This window comes from Lepidochelys kempii, chromosome 23, assembly GCF_965140285.1.
Source record: "Lepidochelys kempii isolate rLepKem1 chromosome 23, rLepKem1.hap1, whole genome shotgun sequence".
In the NCBI taxonomy this organism is placed as follows: Eukaryota; Metazoa; Chordata; order Testudines; family Cheloniidae; genus Lepidochelys; species Lepidochelys kempii.
Window position 1 is genome coordinate 15,716,493 of NC_136402.1, and position 23,766 is coordinate 15,740,258.

General features: G+C 62.2%; 2 protein-coding genes across 5 annotated transcripts; both read right to left on the reverse strand.

Moving 5' to 3' along the window:
* Window positions 1-81: 81 nt before the first annotated feature.
* On the reverse strand, window positions 82-11,484 carry LOC144929742 (uncharacterized). Of its 4 annotated transcripts, none has more exons than XM_078850206.1 (6): window positions 11,307-11,484; window positions 4,574-4,692; window positions 4,070-4,188; window positions 3,721-3,748; window positions 3,445-3,534; window positions 82-3,270 (listed from the first exon to the last, which is right to left on the reverse strand). In XM_078850206.1, exons 2-6 carry the CDS (start codon window positions 4,656-4,658, stop codon window positions 3,215-3,217), a joined length of 378 nt encoding a protein of 125 aa, XP_078706332.1. In that variant the 5' UTR covers window positions 4,659-4,692; window positions 11,307-11,484; the 3' UTR covers window positions 82-3,214. The 4 variants fall into 4 exon arrangements, with proteins under 4 accessions (XP_078706332.1, XP_078706331.1, XP_078706333.1 ...); XM_078850205.1 differs by lacking the exon at window positions 11,307-11,484 and adding an exon at window positions 8,831-9,181; XM_078850207.1 differs by lacking the exon at window positions 4,574-4,692.
* A 195-nt stretch (window positions 11,485-11,679) lies between these two features.
* LOC144929796 (osteoclast-associated immunoglobulin-like receptor) lies at window positions 11,680-22,308 on the reverse strand. Its single transcript, XM_078850371.1, has 8 exons — window positions 22,193-22,308; window positions 18,982-19,017; window positions 18,283-18,567; window positions 13,955-14,236; window positions 13,487-13,573; window positions 13,204-13,318; window positions 12,233-12,708; window positions 11,680-11,699 (listed from the first exon to the last, which is right to left on the reverse strand). The coding sequence occupies exons 1-8, from the start codon at window positions 22,224-22,226 to the stop codon at window positions 11,680-11,682; spliced, it is 1,335 nt and encodes a 444-aa protein (XP_078706497.1). The 5' UTR covers window positions 22,227-22,308.
* Window positions 22,309-23,766: the final 1,458 nt, after the last annotated feature.

Sequence of the window (23,766 nt, forward strand, 5' to 3'; positions counted from 1 at the left end):
CAATAACAGACCAGAGTGCACAACCAAGAGCCCATGGGAACCCCTGCCAAAATACAGTGTCAATGCAATCCAGCGACTTGGTTTGGTTTCAAGCATCCGGCCATTTTATTATGAGCACCACAGATGAGCGTTGCAACGGCACCGTATTATGCAGCCACAAAGTCACGTGCAGGCGAAGACAATGCTTGCGAAGCGCTGGCCGAGAAAGGGTGAACTACATCGCTGTGGGGGGAGGGGGCTCAGAGGTGCCCCGGTTAATCCTTATTTACCCTTCCCACCAACAGGAGGAGAGGGGCGGCATTCCAGGAACTCAGAAGGCGGCAGGTTTCAAGCGGAGTCACTGGGGCGTGGCATGCGCCCGGCCTGCGGAACTCACCGCCACATGATATAGCCAAGGTGCCAGAGCTTAGCAGGATTCCAGCGAGGAGCCGGCATTTATTACGAGTATCCACGTGTTGCCATAGCGCCCGGGAGACCCCAGCCACGGAGCGGGACCCCCTTTTGCGGGGCACGATACAGACGCTGAGCTATTTATATGGGCCCCGAACACCTCCCGAGTTCCACCCATCGGAGCTGCGAGGCAGCTGTAAGTCATGAGAGAGAGAAACAAACTCCCCCCCTCCCCCCCAGGGCAGGTTACCCCCTCATCCGCCACGAGGTGTGGGTGGCCGCCCCTGAGGGGGCCGCCCCTTGACACTGCCAGAGACGGGCTACCAGATGCGATGGGCCCCCGGGCTGGCCAGCGAGACCTACTGGCGATCCAACACAGGGGTAGGGTTTGTAACCGGGTTTGGGGGGGGCCCTGTTCCGCTGGGTGTTGCACAGACACCCCAAAATGAGGTCAGCACCCCCCCATGAGATCATGCCAGGTGTGCACTGACCCCCCCCACCCCTCGCTTGACCGAGAGCGGGCCCCCATCCTGCGCTGACCGCCCCCCAGTGAGAGACAGTCCCCGCCTGGGGAGCTCACGGACGGACGATTCTCCCCATTATACAGAGGGGAAAACTGAGACACGGGGCTATGAAGCGACTTTCCCAAGGCAACACGGGAAATCTGTGGCCCAGCCAGGAAGGGCAGAGCAGACCCCACCTCGCCCAGGGATGGCTCAATGCCAGCCCCAAAATACCAGGGTATCAGGGTCACGCCTGGATCCAAGATCACGGGGCAACCCTATCATTAGTCATAATTATTATTCATTATTAATTAATTCATTAACCTGGGCCTCCACAGTGCTGGGGGCTGAGACGCAGCTGCCTTTGGGGACTAGGTATACAGGGACCCACTCGCCTGACACTGAGATGCGTCCACCCCTGAGGTGGGGCATCGGGGCTGTTTATACTCACTTTCACGCTGAACTTCCAGTGGGACTAGAACCCACAACTCCCCCTCTGCTGCTAAAGAACCTCCTGGAGGATCCCCGCCTGCTCCTGGCAGTGCGGGGCCAATGACACACAACAGGCAGTGCCGAGGGTGTCCAGCAGGGGGCATCCACGCCCCTCCAGCTGGTCCCCCCTCATGGCACTCCAGTGCATCACAGGGCAATGGAGCCAGGTCTAGCATAGTGTGGGGGCGTCGCCCCCCTGTGGTAAGTGAGGGTTGGGCTGCTCCCATGCGGACATCACCAGATGCAGCTGCTGGTGCTTCAGACCCACAAGTTTGGGGTGGGGGGTCACCTCCTGCTGCTGCTAGTACATCTGTGATGTGGGGTGGGGGACAGGCCGCCCCCTTCTGCCCCCCTCCCCCGGCGGACCAGGGTTTTAAACTCTTTTAATATATGAATTAAAATGGATATAAAATAATATTAAAATTCTGTCTAAGGGGCTGCAGGGACTCAGGGTGGGCCACAGAGTCACACAGCAGGTTGAGTGGAGTCCTGGCTCCCATCCCTGCCCTGCCCTAACCATTAGACCCCACTCCCCTCCCAGAGTCAGGGACAGAACCCAGGAGTCCTGGCTCCCAGCCCCATGGCCTATCCACAGGACCACTCGGCTCCTCTATTAATGAAACATACGTGTGTCTGACCCTCCCTTCAAATCTCCAGCTTTTTGACCCAGCCCCATCCAGTGGCAGGGAGTTCTGCAGGTTAATTCCATGTTGCCGTGAAATGCTAATTACTGGCTCTGGGCCCAGCCATCTGCCTGCTCAGGCAGTGGTAGCTCAGCAGGGAAAAGGCCGCCCGGACGCCTGGGTTCTGTGCCGGGGCAGGGGGGTATATAGACCCCCATCTGCAGCCTCCACACTGCATGGGGAGAGAGGGGGGAATGAGATTGAGCCCCAAAGGGTTGAGGGGCTGCTGCCCTTGTGCCACCTGCAGCCTGCAGTACCCTCTGCTGCCACACGAGGGCACCACGTGGCAGGGACAAGGGTGCGCAGGTGTCATGCCGGAGGGGTGGGGGGGCGATGCTCCACGTCCCGGCACCTTCACTGGGCCGGGGCCCAGAGCTGGGGGAAGGGAGAGAGGAAAGGGTGGGTTCAGAACATCCCTGAGACATGCCAACATGCTTAGAACACGCCTAAAACATGTGAACATTTCCCCCCTCCCCTCAACCATTCCAGGCAGGCCATCGACCCAAAACCCCTGCGGCATCTTTGGCTGCGTCCCCACAGGCCCGGGGGTCAGGGCTTGGGCTCGGGCTCGGTCCAGCTGTCCTGGGCTCTGCACCATCACTCAGACAATCAGCACAGCTGGGGACGTGGGGGCGGGCAGGGCTGGGCTAGCAGGGGGCTGCGGGTCGGGGGTGTGGGGCACTGGTGGAGCTGGGGGAGGGGGGAAGCTGGGGGCTGGGCTAGCAGGGGGCTGCGGGTCAGGGGTGTGGGGCACCAGTGGAGCTGGGGGAGGGGGGAAGTTGGGGGCTGGGCTTGCAGGGGGCTGTGGGTTGGGGGTGAGGGGCACCGGTGGAGCTGTGGGAGGGAGGAAGCCGGGGGCTGGGCTTGCAGGGGGCTGTGGGTCGGGGGTGAGGGGCACTGGTGGGGCTGTGGGAGGGGGGAAGCCGGGGGCTGGGCTAGCAGGGGGCTGTGGGTGGGCGGTGAGGGGCACCGGTGGAGCTGTGGGAGGGAGGAAGCCGGGGGCTGGGCTTGCAGGGGGCTGTGGGTCGGGGGTGAGGGGCACTGGTGGGGCTGTGGGAGGGGGGAAGCCGGGGGCTGGGCTGGCAGGGGGCTGTGGGTCGGGGGTGAGGGGCACCGGTGGGGCTGAGTTCTGTTCTGCAGACTCAGCTAGGAGAGGAGATAACGGGTCAGCAGAGAAATCAGGAGGGTTGCCCCGAATCCACCTGCAACACAAAGACACCATGGGAGAGGAAAACATTACTGCTCTCGCCCTCTTCCCCTCCCCGAGCCGGGGAGAGAACCCAGGAGTCCTGGCTCCCAGCCCCCCCTGCGCTCACCACTAGCCCCCACTGGCTCTGGGCTCCGAGCTGAGTCAGCTGCTGCTCTGAGCCACCTACCCGAGTTGCCGGGGGGTTGTCTCCAGGCGCTGCTGGGGTCAGAGCGCTGCCCGTCACTCTGGTTCCTGACCAGGAGGTTCCCAGGACTAGCTGTAGGTGAAAAGCAAGCGTGTGAGAGAGGCCCCATTTGGACAGGGTCAATCCTCCGGTCATTCAGCAGGGGGCGCTCTCTCCCGGGCTGGCCCCAATTCCCCAGGGGGGCGCTGGGCTACAGGGGGAGGAAACAACCAGGAACCACTGGGACAAATTCAAAGAGCTAAACCAAGTGAGGCTCACCTGTGTAGTGCGTCCTTCTCTCCTTACCCTGGGGAACAAGGAGAATATAATCAGGATTGACATCCCCGCCCGCTCTAACCACTAGTCCCCACTCCCCTCCCAGAGCCAGGGAGAGAACCCAGGAGTTCTGGCTCCTAGCGCCCCCCCCCCAACCACTTGTCCACACTCCCCTCCAGAGCCAGGGAGCGAACCCAGGAGTCCTGGCTCCTAGCCCCCCCGGCTCTAAACACTAGTCCCCATTCCCCTCCCAGAGCCAGGGAGCGAACCCAGGAGTCCTGACTCCCAGCCTCCCAGCTCTAACCCACTACAGCTTCCCCATTTTCTATCTGCTGCCCCCTATCCCCCTCACCGTTGCGTCGAACACAAGCAGGGTGAGATTCATGCAGCTTGTCACAGAGATTCCCCATTCGCCACGTCCAGCACGGAGGGGAGATGCTGGCTGGGCGGGTAGGTGGCGATCGTCGTGTTCTGGGGGGGCAGAGATGGACCCAGTCAGTGATCAGGGACCTGCCTCCCTCTACATGTCGTGGCCACGTCCCCGTGGACAATGGGCTGCCGTTCATGACCTCTCCCTGGAGTCAACGGGGAATCGCTCTCCTCTGGTTGAGGTCTGGGGGGCTCTGACACACAGCTGGGCAGTTCTGGATCCATCCAGTAGGGGCAGCAGGGACACACACACACAGAGACACACAAACACAGACACTCTTTTGTCCCATGTTAGATGCTGCTGCCCCATGCTCCACCCCAGAGACAGCTGCATCTCAGCACCGGGTGAAGGGTTCCCGTATAACCCACCCCTGCCACACCCCAGAGAGGCCGCGGCTCATCAGCTTCGTGCTCCGGAAAAGCTCACCCCATACACCCATTGCATCTTCCTGTCTCCTTCCCCGGCGTCCGGCGGGAGGTCGATCCGGTGCGAGGGAGCGCCGGCCTCGCATGGGTAGCTGCGCGTCTCCTCCTGGACCGTAGCCACTGCAAGGGCGAAGAAGCCCAGGCGTCGTGGGGGGGCCCTCAAAAGCGATCATGCAGCAGGGAAAGGGGTAAGAAAGCAGGCCAGGGCGCCCCCAGGGACGAGCAGCCAATGGGCATCTCTCCTGATGACTCCCCGGGCGATGCTCTGGATCTGCTCCCCATGAAGCCAGGCAGGACTCTGGGGAAGTCTCCTCTCTGGGAGCAGCCTGTCTGCAGGACACACAGCTCCCCCGGCTCCACCTTCCTGGGTCTGACCTCGGAGCATTCAGCCTCCCCTGCCCCTCCGTGCGCTTCCCCCAGCGAGTCCGCTCAGGCGGGGTCCTGGGGAAGCCAGAGGGTCCTGCCCCCCAACTCCGCAGTCAGACGTGACTCTCAGCCAGCCAGTAAAACAGAGGTTTATTAGATGACAGGAACATGGTCTAACACAGAGCTTGTGGGTGCAGAGAACAGGACCCCTCAGCCGGGTCCATTTTGGGGGGGCAATGAGCCAGACAACCACGTCTGCCCTTCACTCCATGTCCCAGCCAGCCCCAAACTGAAACTCCCTCCAGCTCCCCATCTTCTGGGCTTTGTTCCTTTCCCAGGGCCAGGAGGTCACCTGATCCCTTTGTTCTCCAACCCTTTAGCTCTCACCTCGCAGTGGGGAAGGGCCCAGGCCATCAGTTGCCAAGAAACAGGGTGTCGGCCATTCTCTGTGTCCAGACCCCTGCACACACCTGCCCTCTAGGGCTCTGCAAAGATCATACACCCTTATCCCACCCCCTAGATACTTAAAAACTGCATAGGGGAAACTGAGGCACCCCCACACTATTCAGAGGAAACATTAAGAACAGTCCCACTCGTCACATCTCTCCCTCCTTCGAGATCGAACTGAGCAGGGTCACTTTAGCCAGTGACCTGGGGAAGTTCGAAGCCACCAACGTTCCCATGGATGCCCCAGCATCTCTCCCATTCCTTGGTAGGAGTTACACTAGGCCCTTCCAGTTTCACGCCCTCCCTTAGGTCGGGGGTGGTCGATAGCACTCGCAGGCCGCATGTGGGAAGGTTTATGCGGCCCGTGCCCTTTGGCCACCCCAAAACCCCAGGGGGTCAAACTGGGATAGGGTTTTCTCCCCAACAAGCTGGCCAAACACAGCCACTTGGTTATAGGACTATTTAACTTTCTTAACAGCTTTCACCCTGTCTGAGACCTTCTCAAAGCTCTCCACACTGGATCTTTCAACATGACAGTCAGTGGATCCATTCACAACAGAAAATTTCTGGCTGTTAGGAACTGAAACTTTCTTGATTAAATCACTTTCACACCCTTCAGTTGCAGTAAACTGCTTGCAAAGACTCCATGAGGATTCCTTTCCCTAGGGTTTTTCTATGCAACAATTCACCACCCCCCCCCCCCAGAAATTCTGCTCTTACCCTCTTCACCTAGGGCTTCCTCTAGAGGGACACTTTCCTGAGCAACAACAGACTCTTTCTGGGTCTCCCTTACATCCAGAATTACCTCTGGCCCATCCGGCGGATTCCTACACAATCCCCCTTCAGGCAAACTTACAGACTTTTAGATAAAATGTCAGAAGCATTCTCCTTCCCTTTGCCACACACAAGTTCAGGAATCTTTTCCTTCTTGCTACAGGTTTCCACACCCTCAGTAGGTAACACAATCACATCACCTTCATGCTCTCTTTGTGCCCTTGCTAGGATCTCACCCTGATCAGACAGAGTTGCTCCACCCTTTCCAACAACACATTAGCAACAGGCAAAATACAAGCACCTGAATTATCTGGTCTCTGGGGTTTTACATAGACCGTAACTGGATGCGACCTAGTTACAGGGCCATTCTCCTGAGCAGACACAAACTTAGGACCCTTCCCTCCTGGGCTTTAGCTGAATCCAGAACCAGATCTGAGACAACTGCACGACCCTCGACCATCACAGGCTGAAAGGCCCCTTCTGTCTGCTCCACAGACCAAGAAGAGCCGGACACACTTTCTCCTTTACCAGACACCCAGCTTGGGATCTCATTCCCCTTGTCCCAGCACACAAGGCTGGTCGCAGACAACTGCTTGGAGATCAGGGTAGCTCCCTCCACAGGCAAGTCAATACCCCTGACAGACACAGGCACGTTTCCTTCACTGTCCCAATTCTCCACCCAGCTAACAGGTCAGGTACGGTCCAGGGACACTCATCTTCCACTCTCCTCGCCTTCCCACCCTGCTGACTAGACACAGCCATCAGCTCACAAGGCTGCCTAGGCTCATCCAGACTTTCCTTACCGAGCACCTTGCCACTCCCCAAAGATCCCCTGCCCTGCCTGTGTCCTCCCCCCACTCAGCTGGGGTCTCAGCTCCCTCTGTGCTCAGCGCTGCCCTTGCTGTCCCAGTGGGGGTAGGCAGCGAGCTCGCTGCTTTCCTCACTGCATCAGAGCCAGCGTGAGCCCCCTCTCTGGTGTACAAGGGGGGCGGGGAGCCCCAGGGGTCTGGTTACAGGCAGGCAGGTAGCCTGAGCCTAGCAGCTCCTCCCTGCTGCCAGCCAGGTCATCTGCATTTTCACTGACCATTTCTCTCTCCGCTGATTGGTTCCCTGGATTCAAATTCAAACCCTTGGCCGTTACAGGAGCAGGGCCTGGATCCTGTCCCAAAGAGACACAGTCACCCCACAACAGGGTCTCACAGCTGGTGTCCTGGAGCACCCCAACAACCAGCCAGCCCCACCCCTCCTGGGTCTGCACAGGGATCTGGGCCATACGCAGGGCGAGGGGCTTCATCCCTGGGACCCTCACCCAGTTCACCCAGCCCCTCAGCATCTGAGGCTGCACCACCCAGGGCCTGACACCAGTTCTCTCTGTCCCCGGATCTCGCCACCCCAGGAATGTCTCCCCATTGACCATCACCTTCCGCTCCCACTGGAGGTCCGAGGGGCCTGGCCCCAGGAGACATATAGGTTGGGGTCAGGAGTGGGAGCCTGTCCTCATCCCCACCCATCTGGCTGACGGAGTCGATGGCCTTGGGACCCAGCAAGGGAGCTAGACACCGGGGCTTTTCCGCAGGGTCCCCCCTGGTTCAAATCTCCAGCCTGCTCAAAGGCAGTGAGGTGGCATCCACATCCCCCGCCTCCTTAACCAGGGGCAGCAATTTACTCTCGAGGTTCCCTGCGGAACTGGCCCCCCGGGGTCTATCCCCACTCACCCCGGGGAGGTCCCCTAGGCCTCTCCGCTCCCCCACCGCCAGTTTATGCTGCTGCTGCTTCTGCAGCTCTTTCTCGGGCTCTCGCTGTCTCTCACAGTCCTCTTGCTCTCTCGGACTCAGCTCCAATCCCGTCCGTCTCCGATCCCCCGATGGGGAACCCGATCGTGAAGACCCTTGTCTGGTCAGGGACAGGAGTCTTGGGGGTGCCTGGCTCCCACTCCAGCTGCTCCCAGATCCTGCTATAGCCCCATTTGGGGTCAGGAATCTGTCCCTGAGAGCGGTCATCCTCCTCCAGCTTGCACGATTAACTGTGCTTTGGTGAACTTTCCAACGCTCAACCCTCTCTTTCTGCACAGGGTTACAATGTCCTTCTTAAGGAGATGGTGATAGGCCGTCACTCCGCTCTTCCCAAGTTGTTGTGGACTCACAGGCCTGGGTGTCTCAGCTCCCCACGGTTTCCAGGGAGAACCCCTCGTGTGCCAGCCCTTCTCGAGGTCACCACCTCTTTGCCAGGGTCGAGCTGCAGACTCCTCCGCCCCTGGGACCGCTCGCTGCAATCCCCCGGGGGACCCTGTTACTGCAAAAGTCCTTCTCTGTCCCAGAGCCAAGCTGCAGGCTCCTCCGCCCCTGAGACTGCTCACTGCAGTCCCCAGGGGGACCCCATTACTGCACAGTCCTTCTCGCTGGTCACACACTCCCAGGGGTTAACCGCTCCCTGAAACCACTCCTCTCTGAGCCTTCAGCACGCCTGGTCCTCGTCAATCCCCCTTCGTTTTACTGCTCCCCAGTCACTTACTGCAGGAAGCGCCATCCGCGGGGTGCAGTACATCCCACCGCTGCCACCAGTTGTCACGGAGTCCCCGGGCGATGCTCTGGAACTGCTCCCATGAAGCCAGGCAGGACTCTGGGGAAGTCTCCTTTCTGTGAGCAGCCTGTCTGCAGGACACACAGCTCACCCGGCTCCACCTTCCTGGGTCTGACCTCGGAGCATTCAGCATCCTCTGCCTCCCCATGCGCTTCCCCCAGCGAGTCCGCCCAGGCGGGGTCTTGGGGAAGCCAGAGGGTCCTGCCCCCCAACTCCGCAGTCAGTCGTGATTCTCAGCCAGCCAGTAAAACAGAGGTTTATTAGATGACAGGAACATGGTCTAACACAGAGCTTGTGGGTGCAGAGAACAGGACCCCTCAGCTGGGTCCACTTTGGGGGGCAGTGAGCCAGACAACCCCGTCTGCCCTTCACTCCATATCCCAGGCAGCCCCAATCTGAAACTCCCTCCAGCCCCTCCTCCTCTGGGCTTTGTTACCTGATTACTCTGAGATAGCGCGTTCCAACCCTTTAGCTCTCACCTTGCAGGGGGGAAGGGCCCAGGCCATCACTGGCCAGGAAACAGGGTGTCGGCCATTCTCTGTGTCCAGCCCCCTGCACACACCTGCCCTCTAGGGCTCTGCAATGATCATACACCCTTACCCCACCCCCTAGATACTTAAGAACTGCATAGGGGAAACTGAGGCACCCCCACACTATTCAGAGGAAACATTAAGAACAGTCCTGCTTCATCACGACACAGCCCCCAGTTCAGCTGGCATTTCATTGGCTGCGTGCACGGTCACAGGGCAAGCGGTGGGAGGGGGTGGGAGCATGCACCAGGCCCGAGCAAAACCTTGTGCACAAACTCTGAGATAGCGCGTAAGCCGGGGGGAGGAGGCTGCGCAGAGTGTCCCTCCCAGCTCTGCCAGTGCCCCTCACTCCCGACCCGCAGACCCCTGCCAGCCCAGCTCTGACCCCCTCACCAGCCCTGTCGGTGCCCCTCACTCCCTACCCACAGCCCTCTGTTCGCCCAGCCCTGGGCTCCCCTGTTGAGTGTGCGGACGTGCGAGTGGGCGCACGTGGGTGCCTAGCTCTGCAGGGCCCTGGCCCGACATCCGGGTGCCGAGGCCGGGGAAGGGGGGAGAAGCAGCCGAGCAGCTGTGGGTTGGCTGGGTGCAGGGTGGGACACTGCCCGTCTAATCCGAGGCCCCTCATGTGTGTTTCCGTGACACAGACACGCCCGGGGCCCAGGGCTCAGCTTTGGGGCTCTGCTCCGAGCTGCACTTTCAAACCGCCCGCAGGATTTGCATGAGGTGTTGCAGAATGAATCACTTTCCTCTGCCAGGCTGAGCCCTGGGCACCCCAGAACAGGGGCAGGGAGGGAGAGCTCCCCGAAATACATGCACCCCGAGCCAGCCAGTCCCTGCCCTGGGGCCAGGTGGGAGCCGGCACCCCCTAGAGGGGACAGGCCCCGTGCCCCATTCCCTGCCCCCCTGAGCCAGCCAGTCCCTGCCCTGGGGCCAGGTGGGAGCCGGCGCCCCCTAGAGGGGACAGGCCCCGTGCCCCATTCCCTGCCCCCCTGAGCCAGCCAGTCCCTGCCCTGGGGCCAGGTGGGAGCCGGCGCCCCCTAGAGGGGACAGGACCTGTGCCCCATTCCCTGCCCCCCTGAGCCAGCCAGTCCCTGCCCTGGGGCCGGGTGGGAGCCGGCACCCCCTAGAGGGGACAGGCCCCATGCCCCATTCCCTGCCCCCCTGAGCCAGCCAGTCCCTGCCCTGGGGCCGGGTGGGAGCCAGAAAGGCCCCGGATCCCATTCCCCAGAGGCTCCTTCAGCCCCCAGGGTGGGGGTCGGTGATAGTTCCTCCCACGCACTCTGGGGTGGGGGCGGGGGAAGGAGTTACGGGGAGCAGAGACGGGGCTGCAGAGGGGCAGGTTGCAAGTCCCGCAGCAGGAAGGGGGGCGCTGCACCCAGGTCTGGGGTGGCGCACCCAGCTGGCTGCAAGGGGCTGAGGCTGAGCAGTGCACAAGCCGGCTGCCAGCTACAGGCAAGGCCCTGGGACATGTTCAGACTTGAACTGATCATGACCCTGACATCCCACAGGCCCGGCCCCACCCACCTGCTCCAGAGCTGGGGATGGAACCCAGGAGTCCTGGCTCCCAGCCCCCCCCTGCCCTCTACCCGCTAGACCCCACTCCCCTCCCAGAGCCGGGGATAGAACCCCGGCGTCCTGGACCCCACCCCACCCCCGCTCTAACCACTAGACCCCACTCCCCCCAGAGCCGGGGATAGAACCCAGGCGTCCTGGACCCCACCCCACCCCCGCTGTAACCACTAGACCCCACTCCCCCCAGAGCCGGGGATAGAATCCCGGCGTCCTGGACCCCACCCCACACCCGCTCTAACCACTAGACCCCACTCCCCCCAGAGCCGGGGATAGAACCCAGGCATCCTGGACCCCACCCCACCCCCGCTGTAACCACTAGACCCCACTCCCCCCAGAGCCGGGAATAGAACCCAGGCATCCTGGCTCCCTAGGACTCCACCCAGCATCCTCTTTGACGGGAGACCCCACATCCACTGGGGGCTGCACCTTCCCCCCTCCCGCAGGTCTGGCAGGGCTGGTGCTTACCCCTGGTCACGCCTGAGCAACCCAGAACCACCAGCCACAACAGCGTCGTGGGCCCCATGGTCCCCCAGCGCGGTGGGGCCCGGTGGCGGATTTCGGGGGGGCTCAGGGGGTTTCCTGCTCTGCTTGCAAGAGCTGGGAATCAATGCGAGGGGCGACCTCTCGCAGCTAAGCACAGATTAGACTTACTTCCCCGTCCCGTGATGATTTACATCACATACGCAGGCTGGAAATTGCATCACTTTCCTCCCCCCCCGGGGCGGGGGGCCAAGTCCAGGCCTGCCTAGAGGAGCAGGCGGGGCCCGGCTTGGCTCCCGGCACTTACAAAACATAAACCACGGTTCAGGAAAAGGGGAAACTGAGGCACAGGGGTGAGCTATTTATCCACTCCCAGAGCTGGGAATAGAACCCAGAAGTCCTGACTTGCCCCTCCCCGAACCACTAGCCCCCACTCCTCTTCCAGAGCTGGGGAGAGAACCCAGGAGTCCGGCAGAAGTGCTCCCTCGTCCGTCAGTTCTGTTTATTAGTGAGGCTGAAGAGGTGAGAGACAGAGTCCAGGGACGGCGCAGGATCCTTGCTGGTCGGCCAAGCAGGGGGTTTAACGGAGGCTGCTCGGTATTAACGTCCCCTCCTGTCGAGAGACCCCGGGGCAGCCACTCTGGGCTGGAGGCAAGTACTAGAGCTAGGTGAGCCCGTGGGTCTGACTTGTGGGGCAGGGGCGGGGGTGGGGAGTGGGGTGGGGATACCAGGCTGGATGGGCCCATGGATCTGATCTGGGGGGGCGGGGATACGGGTGTGGATGGGCCCATGGATCTGATCTAGAGGGGCAGGGATGGGGGTGGGGAGTTGGGCAGGGATACTGGTGTGGATGGGCTCATGGATCTGATCTGGGGGGGCGGGGACGGGGGTGGGGAGTGGGGTGGGGATACCGGTGTGGATGGGCCCGTGGATCTGATCTGGGGGGGTGGGGACGGGGGTGGGGAGTGGGGCGGGGATACCAGTGTGGATGCACCCATGGATCTGATCTGGGGGGGCGGGGATGGGGGTGGGGAGTGGGGCGGGGATACCAGTGTGGATGAGCCCATGGATCTGATCTGGGGGGGGCGGGGACGGGGGTGGGGAGTGGGGCGGGGATACTGGTGTGGATGGGCCCATGGATCTGATCTGAGGGGGCAGGGGCGGGGGTGGGGGTGGGGAGTGGGGTGCGGATACCAGGCTGGATGGGCCCGTGGGTCCGATAGCCTCCACCCGTCCCCCCTGGTGTGTGTGTCCTGCTATCCCTGTCCCCAGTGACCGGGCAGGAATTTGGGGGGGCTGCAGGTCCAACACAAGCGTCTCCGTCTGTCCCTTGGGCTGCCGGCTCTGCTCCCTGCTGGGCCGTGGGGGGGTCAGCGGGTGGGGGGTCCTGGGGACGAAGCCCAGAAGTCTCCTCAGCAACAGGGGTCTTTAGCCACCACCCCCATCACCCCAACCCCCCAGGGCCCTGCCTGCCCCCACCCCCGTCCATCGACTCCCCCAGGTTGCCCACCAGACACCCCCCCATTCCAGCCCCTCCCCTCCGGGTGGGGGTGTGGGGGAGGCCTGGTCCCATGGCCTGGGGTGCCCCGCAGGACACCGGGGTTCAATCCCAGTCTCTTGCTCTCCGGAGCCTGGCGCTGGGTCTCTGGAGCCCGCCCAGGTCTGGCTCCTGGTTCCCTCGGGTGGGAGCCATGCGCCGGCTGGGCCCGATCCTGGTTTGACCCCGATACCAGCCTCCCCAGGGGAGATGGCCCTATCCAGGGCTCAAGGGCTCAAGGTGCCGTCTGGGGGATCAGTGGGGTCACCCCCCCACCCCCAGGGACACAGCAGTGAGGTGAGAGGAGCCCCCCATGTGCAAGGTCATCTCGTCTCGAGTCCTCACCTCTTCCAGCTGTACGCGGCTTCGGCCAGAATCAGCACCAGGGCCAGCAGGACCCCGACGGCCAGGGACAGACGGACGATGGCAAACGGGGTATAATCCTGACTTGGGGGGGCCCCTAGAGGGAGGACAGGGGCAGGAGGTGAATGCACCATGCTGGGCGGGGGGGGTTGTGTCCCCCCAACTCCCTATGGGAGAGATGGGCCGTCCCCCCCCAATAACGTCTCTCCCCCCACCCAAATCTATAGAGAGCCAGTTTGATCTGCCAGCCCAGAGACCCCCGTACCTGGCCGCGTGCTACCCAGGCAGGTGGGAGCCAGTGTGACTCCACGCTGAGTCGGGTCGGATCCCCCTGTGGGGCCAGAACCAGCATCTGTCAGGGATGAGGCGGGTTAGGGGGAGAAACAGCAACACCCCCCCCCCCCGCCGCCTGTCACTGTCATTCTCAGTGGGGGAGAGTCCGGGGGAGGGATTTTAGTGCCTGGCAATGGTGCCAGCTGGGCATCCCCTGGATCCTGACTGCCTTGTGCATCCCCAGAGCTGGGGCGTCCCCCTATGGCTCTGCAGCTCTCCCAGGGGCAGGGATCCCCCCACCCTCCGCCCCGAACCTCCAGCAGCTGGGAACCCCCCAGTGACGCTGCTGGGACGCCGGGCTCAGGGCAAGGCCTGGCTCTGAGCGTCCCCTCGGTGCAGAGCCCCCCCCCGAGGGTCGGGCTGGGGGTGGGAACGGAGATGCCGAACCGGGCCCCCTCACCTGCTATCACCAGCTGCACGGGGTCGCTGCGGGGGGAGCTGACGGGCGGCTCCCCCAGGCTCTCGTAGCTGCAGGTGTAGGTGCCCCCGTCCTCCCGCCGGACGTTGGGGATGTGGAATTCGGCTGTCAAGCCGGCCGGCTCCGTGTGCCACCGCGCGACCCCCGCCCGGTACATCTTGAACCGCATGCCCAGCCGGGGCCCGTGGCAGGAGATGGAGACGCCCGTCCCCGGCGCGATCTCCCCGCTGGGGCTGAGGGAGATGGAGGGCTTGGAGAAGTGCACTGGGTTCAGGGAACGAGAGAGAATCGGCATCAGACCCCACGTTTGCGGGGACCCTATAGCCTCGTCCCAGCCCACCTGACCTGCCATCGTCGGGGCGACGTCCTTGCAGAGCCCTAGAGGGCAGGTGTGTGCAAGGGGCTGGACACAGAGAATGGAGGGAGAGATGTGACGAGTGGGACTGTTCTTAATGTTTCCTCTGAATAGTGTGGGGGTGCCTCAGTTTCCCCTGTGCAGTTCTTAAGTATCTAGGGGGTGGGGTAAGGGTGTATGATCTTTGCAGAGCCCTAGAGGGCAGGTGTGTGCAGGGGTCTGGACACAGAGAATGGCCGACACCCTGTTTCTTGGCAACTGATGGCCTGGGCCCTTCCCCACTGCAAGGTGAGAGCTGAAGGGCTGGAGAACAAAGGAATCAGGTGACCTCCTGGCCCAGGAAAGGGACAAAGCCCAGAGGATGGGGGGCTGGAGGGAGTTTCAGTTGGGGGCTGGCTGGGGACATGGAGTGAAGGGCAGACGTGGTTGTCTGGCTCACTGCCCCCCAAAATGGACCCAGCTGAGGGGTCCCGTTCTCTGCACCTGCAAGCTCTGTTTTAGACCATGTTCCTGTCGTCTAATAAACCTTCTGTGTTACTGGCTGGCTGAGAGTCACGTCTGGCTGCGGAGTCGGGGGGCAGGACCCTCTGGCCCCCCCAGGACCCCACCTGGGCGGACTCGCTGGGGGAAGCGCCCGGAGGGGCAGAGGAGGCTGAATGCTCCGGGGTCAGCCCCAGGAAGGTGGAGCCGGGGGAGCTGTGTGCCCTGCAGACAGGCTGCTCCCGGAGAGGAGACTTCCCCAGAGTCCTGCCTGGCTGCGTGGGGAGCAGATCCAGAGCATCGCCCAGGGACTCCATGACAGCTCCGTCCCTAGCTATTCTGGGGCCCTATGCAGCCCCCCCGGGGGGGGGGTCTGGCAGGCCTCTGCGGGGCGGAGCTGGGGGGCTGCACTTCCAGCCACCGGTGAGAGCAGGCCCGGACCTGCTGCCGAGCTCAGGAGAGTGGGGGTGGAGCAGGGGTCGGGAAGGGGCAGGGGCGGGGCTTTGGGGAAGGGGTGGGGTGGGGGCGGGGCTGGGGCAGAGCAGGGGTGGAGCAGGGGCGGGGCTTTGGGGAAGGGGTGGAGTGGGAGCAGGGCAGGGGCGGAGCAGGGGCGGGGCTTTGGGGCCGGGGGAGTGGGGGCAGGGCTGGGGTGGAGCAGGGGCAGGGAAGAGGCAGGGACTGAGCTTTGGGGAAGGGGCGGGGTGGGGCGGGGCAGGAAGAGGCAGGGTGGGCGGAGCAGGCTGGGGCTTTGGGGAAGGGGCGGGGTGGGGCGGGGCAGGAAGAGGCAGGGTGGGCGGAGCAGGCTGGGGCTTTGGGGAAGGGGTGGAGCGGGGCGCTGGGGGGGGAGCAGAGCAGGGACGGGGGCCCTGGGGAAGAGGTGAGGCCGGGCCCGGAGCACCAGGCCGCTGCGCAAGGCACCAGGAAATGTGGTGCCCACATTTCCTGGGGCCCCCGCAGCTGCGCGCTTTGCGTGTGGGCAGCGAGGGCCCCGGCGAGAGGCTTCCCCTCAGGCCGCCCACTTCCCTGGGTCTTGTCTCGCAGACGGGACGCCCGAGGCGCAGACAACGTGACGTTTATTGGGGTTACTTTCCAAGCCAGCTTATTCTGAAGCCCTTCACACCCGTCGGGCTGATCTCAATTCGCTGAGAGAATCTGTTCCCCCGCGCCCCCTCCCCGGCCCCCACGCCGCAGAGCGTTTCCCCCGCGCTCCCTCCCCGGCTCCCACGCCGCAGAGCGTTTACCCCGCGCCCCCTCCCCGGCTCCCACGCCGCAGAGCGTTTACCCCGCGCCCCCTCCCCGGCTCCCGCGCCGCAGAGCGTTTACCCCGCGCCCCCTCCCCGGCTCCCGCGCCGCAGAGCGTTTACCCCGCGCCCCCTCCCCGGCTCCCGCGCCGCAGAGCGTTTATCCCGCGCCCCCTCCCCGGCTCCCGCGCCGCAGAGCGTTTACCCCGCGCCCCCCTCCCCGGCTCCCGCGCCGCAGAGCGTTTACCCCGCGCCCCCCTCCCCGGCTCCCGCGCCGCAGAGCGTTTACCCCGCGCCCCCCTCCCCGGCTCCCGCGCCGCAGAGCGTTTATCCCGCGCCCCCCTCCCCGGCTCCCGCGCCGCAGAGCGTTTATCCCGCGCCCCCCTCCCCGGCTCCCGCGCCGCAGAGCGTTTACCCCGCGCCCCCTCCCCGGCTCCCGCGCCGCAGAGCGTTTACCCCGCGCTCCCTCCCTGGCTCCCACGCCGCAGAGCCTTTACTCCGCTCCCCCTTCCTGGCTCCCACGCCGCAGAGCCTTGCCGGTGTCCCTGCTCCCCCTTTCCTGTTCCCATCCCCGACCCCCATCAAACATGATTCCATGTTTGACCCCAGTTGATATCGTAATATTCTCAGCTGCACCTTAACTCACCTTGTACTGAAATTTAACTAACCAATCCTAACATTGTAACATAGTCCTCTAACCAATTAGATCCCACAGCCCTAATCAACTGACACCTAGCAAAATTAATTACCTAGCAGACAGAAACCATTAGAGAACCAGACAGATGAACAATAGGAAAGTGTTTCAGAGGTTTTCTCTCCCCCTACCCCACTCTCCTGCTGGTAATAGCTCATCTTAAGTGCTCACCCTCCTTACAATGTGTATGGTAAACATCCATTTTTGCATGGTCTGTGTGTATATAAATCTCCTCACTGTATTTTTCACTTTATGCATCCGATGAAGCGAGCTGTAGCTCACGAAAGCTCATGCTCAAATAAATTGGTTAGTCTCTAAGGTGCCCCAAGTCCTCCTTTTCTAATAGGAAAGCCGGGGCCATGAAGATAAAACAGTACAGGAAAGAGGATTTCACAACCCCAGCCATTGAGAAGTGATTTCTGGCCAGACAGGATGCTGGCAAACTAACAGGTTTCAGAGCGGCAGCCGTGTTCGTCTGTATCCGCACAAGGAACCGGAGGACTTGGGGCACCTCAGAGACTAACAAATTTATTAGAGCATAAGCTTTCGTGGGCTACAGCTGCATCCGATGAAGTGGGCTGTAGCTCACGAAAGCTTACGCTCCGCTAAATTTGTTAGTCTCTAAGGTGCCCCAAGTCCTCCGGTTCTTTTAAAGTTTTCTTTAACCGTCTTTATCCGGTGGTGACGGGCACTATGAGGGCAGGCTCGTCTTCCTGACAGCCCAGTGGCACCTTATTTCAGTGTGACGGGTTTGGGATGTGAGGAGGTGACTGCTCGCTTCCCGGCTTATGGCTGCCCGTGCTGCCTAGCCAGAGGCCTCAGCCCAAGATCCAGGCCTCAGGCAGTCCTAGTGAGAGACGATCCATACACAGGCAGACCGTGATTTTGATTCTTTGTTTTATATCTATACCTAGCTAACTGATCAAAAATACACCTAAATTCTGAAAGTATCAGCCTGAATATCCATATCCTAACACCCGTGTCCATTAATTTGGAATAAACTAGGGAAATAAAATAATTTTAAAAATTGTACGTTCGCACGCGATATATTTTGCAATGGAAGAAAGAAATACGTTTTACATGAACGGTTTCATACGTTTTTGAAATCCAACGTGTGTCTCCTTCATTAAAACCAGTTTGACAACATTCGGAAAGGAAATGAACGGTTTTTGAAAGACAGTTTTCGCAAGGCTTTCCTAAACTCTGAAACCGAATAAATAATTCGACTAAAAGCGGCGATAAAACCTTCTTGTTACAAACGAGCGCACGTTGTATTTGAAAATATCACGCCACAAGTGTAATATGGGAAGTGGGGTCAAATGGGTTAGAGCAGAGGGGGCTGGGAGCCAGGATTCCTGGTTCTCTCCCCAGCTCTGGAAGGGGAGTGGGGTCCAGTAGTTAAAGCAGGGGGGCTCGGCGCCCGGACTCCTGGGTTCTCTCCACAGCTCTGGAAGGGGAGTGGGGTGTAGTGGTTAGAGCGGGGGGGGGGGGGCACAGACCCAGGACTCCTGGTACTAGGCTATAGCAGACACCCCCTCACCTGCTATCACCAGCTGCACGGGGTCGCTGCGGGGGGAGCTGACGGGCGGCTCCCCCAGGCTCTCGTAGCTGCAGGTGTAGGTGCCCCCGTCCTCCCGCCGGACGTTGGGGATGTGGAATTCGGCTGTCAAGCCGGCCGGCTCCGTGTGCCACCGCGCGACCCCCGCCCGGTACATCTTGAACCGCATGCCCAGCCGGGGCCCGTGGCAGGAGATGGAGACGTCCGTCCCCGGCGCGATCTCCCCGCTGGGGCTGAGGGAGATGGAGGGCTTGGAGTAGGGGGATTCTGCAGAGGGGAGGGATAGCTCAGTGGTTTGAGCATTGGCCTGCTAAACCCAGGGTTGTGAGTTCAATCCTTGAGGGGGCCATTGAGGGATCTGGGGCAGAAATTGGGGATCGGTCCTGCTTTGAGCAGGAGGTTGGACTAGATACCTCCTGAGGTCCCTTCCAACCCTGATATTCTATGATTCTATGGACACAGGCTGTGAGGCAGAGCGGCCCCTGGAGGGGACAGGTCCCATTCCCCACCCCCCTGAGCCAGCCAGCCCCGGCCCTGGGGCCCACTGCCTGACCATCATCCCCTAACCTCCAATCTACCCCTCCATCCTGTTGCCCCTTTCTTCTGAGACAGGGTGTCCCACCCCTCATCATATCTCCCAGACCCCTCCTTGGACAAAGCTAGTTTCTGCAGGCGACTCACGAGCAGCAGCAAATGGGAGGCGGGTCCAGATGACACCTGTAATGAGAAGTGGGTGTTTGATGTGGGGGACGGGAGACGCGGGGACGACGACGATGAGATCACATCCTACCCAGCCCCGTGTGACATCATCGGGGCCAGAGTCATGTGCCAGCCCATGGTAGTTCGCAGCCATTGCTGGCCAGAGTTTGCAGCCAGCCTGCATCAGATGTGGGTCGCTACCATGGGTGTTAACTCTGAACCCTAATGATGATGCACCAAATGCTGCGGCTGGCAGCTATTTCCCTGGGGAAAGCAAGAGTTTTAACCCTTGCTCCACTGTGCACCTGCAGCCTGAGGGGGATGCAGAATCTGGGAATCTAGCCCCGGATGCCGGGGTCCGTGCACGAGCTAGGGCTCTCGCTGGGGAATTTGCACCCCACTAGCTGAGGAATCAGGGGTCCGGCTGTTGACTGAGGGTTGCTGTGCCTAGCCCACAATCCACAGGGCTTTGGGTGTGGGCCGGAGAGGGGACGGGGGCCACCGTGGGAAGAGTTGCCCAGCTGGCGGGGGGGAGGCGGTGCTGGGAGGCAGATTCCAACCTGGGGGCATAGACTAGGTTGTTGCGGGGGAAGCGGGGGCAGGACACTGCTTGTGCAATAGGGAGCCACCGCCGGTCTCATGCTGCCAACTTCCCCAAGCGCTGGGGGAAGGGACAGTCCAGCAGGCCCCCCCATGTCTGCCCTACCCAGGCACTGTCCTATGGGGGCAGCTAACACAAGGGGCTGGTGGTTGGGGCAGGGTGTGAAGGAGGACAGGGTCTGGTTGTGGGGGGCAGGGTGTGTGTTGGGAGCTGTGGGGGAGGACTGGGGCTGGTTGTGGGGGGCAGGGTGTGTGTTGGGGGTTGTGGGGGGAGGACAGGGTCTGGTTGTGGGGGGCAGGGTGTGTGTTGGGAGCTGTGGGGGAGGACTGGGGCTGGTTGTGGGGGGCAGGGTGTGTGTTGGGGGTTGTGGGGGGAGGACAGGGTCTGGTTGTGGGGGGCAGGGTGTGTGTTGGGAGCTGTGGGGGAGGACTGGGGCTGGTTGTGGGGGGCAGGGTGTGTGTTGGGGGTTGTGGGGGGAGGACAGGGGCTGGTTGTGGGGGGCAGGGTGTGTGTTGGGGCTGTGTGGGGGGAGGACAGGGGCTGGTTGTGAGGGGCAGGGTGTGTGTTGGGCCTGTGTGGGGGGAGGACAGGGGCTGGTTGGGGGGGCAGGGTGTGTGTTGGGGGTTGTGGGGGGAGGACAGGGGCTGGTTGTGGGGGGCAGGGTGTGTGTTGGGCCTGTGTGGGGGGAGGACAGGGGCTGGTTGGGGGGGCAGGGTGTGTGTTGGGGGTTGTGGGGGGAGGACAGGGGCTGGTTGTGGGGGGCAGGGTGTGTGTTGGGAGCTGTGGGGGGAGGACAGGGGCTGGTTGGGGGGGCAGGGTGTGTGTTGGGGGCTGTGGGGGGAGGACCGGGGCTGGTTGGGGGGCAGGGTGTGTGTTGGGGGCTGTGGGGGGAGGACCGGGGCTGGTTGGGGGGCAGGGTGTGTGTTGGGGGCTGTGGGGGGAGGACCGGGGCTGGTTGGGGGGCAGGGTGTGTGTTGGGGCTGTGTGGGGGGAGGACAGGGGCTGGTTGGGGGGGCAGGGTGTGTGTTGGGGGCTGTGTGGGGGGAGGACAGGGGCTGGTTGTGGGGGGCAGGGTGTGTGTTGGGCCTGTGTGGGGGGAGGACAGGGGCTGGTTGAGGGGGCAGGGTGTGTGTTGGGCCTGTGTGGGGGGAGGACAGGGGCTGGTTGGGGGGGGCAGGGTGTTTGTTGGGGCTGTGTGGGGGGAGGACAGGGTCTGGTTGTGGGGGGCAGGGTGTGTGTTGGGGGCTGTGGGGGGAGGACCGGGGCTGGTTGGGGGGCAGGGTGTGTGTTGGGGGCTGTGGGGGGAGGACCGGGGCTGGTTGGGGGGCAGGGTGTGTGTTGGGGCTGTGTGGGGGGAGGACAGGGGCTGGTTGGGGGGGCAGGGTGTGTGTTGGGGGCTGTGTGGGGGGAGGACAGGGTCTGGTTGTGGGGGGCAGGGTGTGTGTTGGGAGCTGTGGGGGGAGGACCGGGGCTGGTTGGGGGGCAGGGTGTGTGTTGGGGCTGTGGGGGGAGGACCGGGGCTGGTTGGGGGGGCAGGGTGTGTGTTGGGGCTGTGGGGGGAGGACAGGGGCTGGTTGGGGGGGCAGGGTGTGTGTTGGGGCTGTGGGGGGAGGACAGGGGCTGGTTGGGGGGGCAGGGTGTGTGTTGGGGGCTGTGGGGGGAGGACCGGGGCTGGTTGGGGGGGCAGGGTGTGTGTTGGGGCTGTGGGGGGAGGACAGGGGCTGGTTGGGGGGCAGGGTGTGTGTTGGGAGCTGTGGGGGGAGGACCGGGGCTGGTTGGGGGGCAGGGTGTGTGTTGGGGGCTGTGTGGGGGGAGGACAGGGGCTGGTTGTGGGGGGCAGGGTGTGTGTTGGGCCTGTGTGGGGGGAGGACAGGGGCTGGTTGGGGGGGCAGGGTGTTTGTTGGGGCTGTGTGGGGGGAGGACAGGGTCTGGTTGTGGGGGGCAGGGTGTGTGTTGGGGGCTGTGGGGGGAGGACCGGGGCTGGTTGGGGGGGCAGGGTGTGTGTTGGGCCTGTGTGGGGGGAGGACAGGGGCTGGTTGGGGGGGCAGGGTGTTTGTTGGGGCTGTGTGGGGGGAGGACAGGGTCTGGTTGTGGGGGGCAGGGTGTGTGTTGGGGGCTGTGGGGGGAGGACAGGGTCTGGTTGTGGGGGGCAGGGTGTGTGTTGGGCCTGTGTGGGGGGAGGACAGGGGCTGGTTGGGGGGGCAGGGTGTTTGTTGGGGCTGTGTGGGGGGAGGACAGGGTCTGGTTGTGGGGGGCAGGGTGTGTGTTGGGGGCTGTGGGGGGAGGACCGGGGCTGATTGTGGGGAGCAGGGGGTGTGTTGGGGCTGTGTGGGGGGACGACAGGGACTGGTTGTGGGGGCAAGGTGTGTGTTGGGAGGCTGTGGGGGGGGGAGGACCGCGGCTGGTTGTGGGGGGGCAGGCTGTGTGTGGGTTAGGGGACTCTCCCTGGCTCCCCGCTCGCCATGGGGACCTACCAAGGACTCAGGGAGTCTGAGCCAACCCTGTCCCACCCCCTTGGGGAGGGGAGAAGAGCCCCAAGGGGGGCGCAGGGAGGGGAGAAGAGCCCCGAGGGGGGCGCAGGGACCCACTCACCCAGAGCGAGGAGCAGGGCAGGAGAGGGGCCCATGGCGCTGGGGCCCCAGAGGAGCAAGCGGCACCTGGGGAGCGACGCACGGTGCGACTGACTCTGGGGAGGAAGTGCCCGGCTCGGTGTCTCAACAGGAAAAACTTTTCCTGGGGCTTCCCACCACCCACAGTCTGGGTTTCACAAGAGCCTCCAGGCGAAGACCGCATGGCAGGGACTGGCTGGCTCAAGGGGGTGGGGGAAGGGGGCACGGGGCGTTTCCCCTCTCGGGGGTGTCAGCTCTGATCTGGCCCCCAGGCAGGGACTAGCAGGATCAGGGGGGCTCTTTAAGCAGGAGTTAAGGGAAACTGAGGCAACAGGGAGACAGACGATTTCAGAGCGCCCAGGGGCAGGCGGTCATGGGTCAGACGCGTCGCTCCAGGCCGATCTGTGGGTCCAGAGGCTGAAGGGGCCAAGATCTCAGGAGTGGGGGGCATCTCATGCAGGGGCCAAAATCTCAGGGTAGGGGGAGCATCTCATGGATTCACCAAGGGAAGGTCATGCCTGACTAATCTAATCGCCTTTTATGATGAGATTACTGGTTCTGTGGATGAAGGGAAAGCAGTGGATGTATTGTTTCTTGACTTTAGCAAAGCTTTTGACACGGTCTCCCACAGTATTCTTGTCAGCAAGTTAAAGAAGTACAGGCTGGATGAATGCACTATAAGGTGGGTAGAAAGCTGGCTAGATTGTCGGGCTCAACGGGTAGTGATCAATGGCTCCATGTCTAGTTGGCAGCCGATGTCAAGTGGAGTGCCCCAAGGGTCGGTCCTGGGGCCGGTTTTGTTCAGTATCTTCATAAATGATCTGGAGGATGGTGTGGATTGCACTCTCAGCAAATTTGCGGATGATACTAAACTGGGAGGAGTGGTAGATACGCTGGAGGGCAGGGATAGGATACAGAAGGACCTAGACAAATTGGAGGATTGGACCAAAAGAAATCTGATGAGGTTCAATAAGGATAAGTGCAGGGTCCTGCACTTAGGACGGACGAACCCAATGCACCGCTACAGACTAGGGACCGAATGGCTTGGCAGCAGTTCTGCGGAAAAGGACCTAGGGGTGACAGTGGACGAGAAGCTGGATATGAGTCAGCAGTGTGCCCTTGTTGCCAAGAAGGCCAATGGCATTTTGGGATGTATAAGTAGGGGCATAGCGAGCAGATGGAGGGACGTGATCGTTCCCCTCTATTCGACATTGGTGAGGCCTCATCTGGAGTACTGTGTCCAGTTTTGGGCCCCACACTACAAGAAGGATGTGGATAAATTGGAGAGAGTCCAGCGAAGGGCAACAAAAATGATTAGGGGTCTGGAATACATGAGTTATGAGGAGAGGCTGAGGGAGCTGGGATTGTTTAGCCTGCAGAAGAGAAGAATGAGGGGGGATTTGATAGCTGCTTTCAACTACCTGAAAGGGGGTTCCAGAGAGGATGGCTCTAGACTGTTCTCAATGGTAGCAGATGACAGAACGAGGAGTAATGGTCTCAAGTTGCAGTGGGGGAGGTTTAGATTGGATATTAGGAAAAACTTTTTCACTAGGAGGG

Bases quoted from the DNA above. Each gene is read 5' to 3' on its own strand.
- LOC144929742 (XM_078850204.1), bottom strand. From the start codon at position 4,745: ATGATCGCTTTTGAGGGCCCCCCCACGACGCCTGGGCTTCTTCGCCCT. The intron at 3,535-3,720 runs GTGAGCCTCACT...TTTCACCTACAG, and splicing joins GAGAAGGACGCACTACACAG to CTAGTCCTGGGAACCTCCTG. The intron at 3,271-3,444 runs GTAGGTGGCTCA...TTTGTGTTGCAG, and splicing joins ACAACCCCCCGGCAACTCGG to GTGGATTCGGGGCAACCCTC.
- LOC144929796 (XM_078850371.1), bottom strand. From the start codon at position 22,226: ATGGGCCCCTCTCCTGCCCTGCTCCTCGCTCTGG. The intron at 13,574-13,954 runs GTGAGGGGGCCC...CATCCCTGACAG, and splicing joins CGTGCAGCTGGTGATAGCAG to ATGCTGGTTCTGGCCCCACA. The intron at 12,709-13,203 runs GTGAGGACTCGA...CTTCGTCCCCAG, and splicing joins GCCGCGTACAGCTGGAAGAG to GACCCCCCACCCGCTGACCC.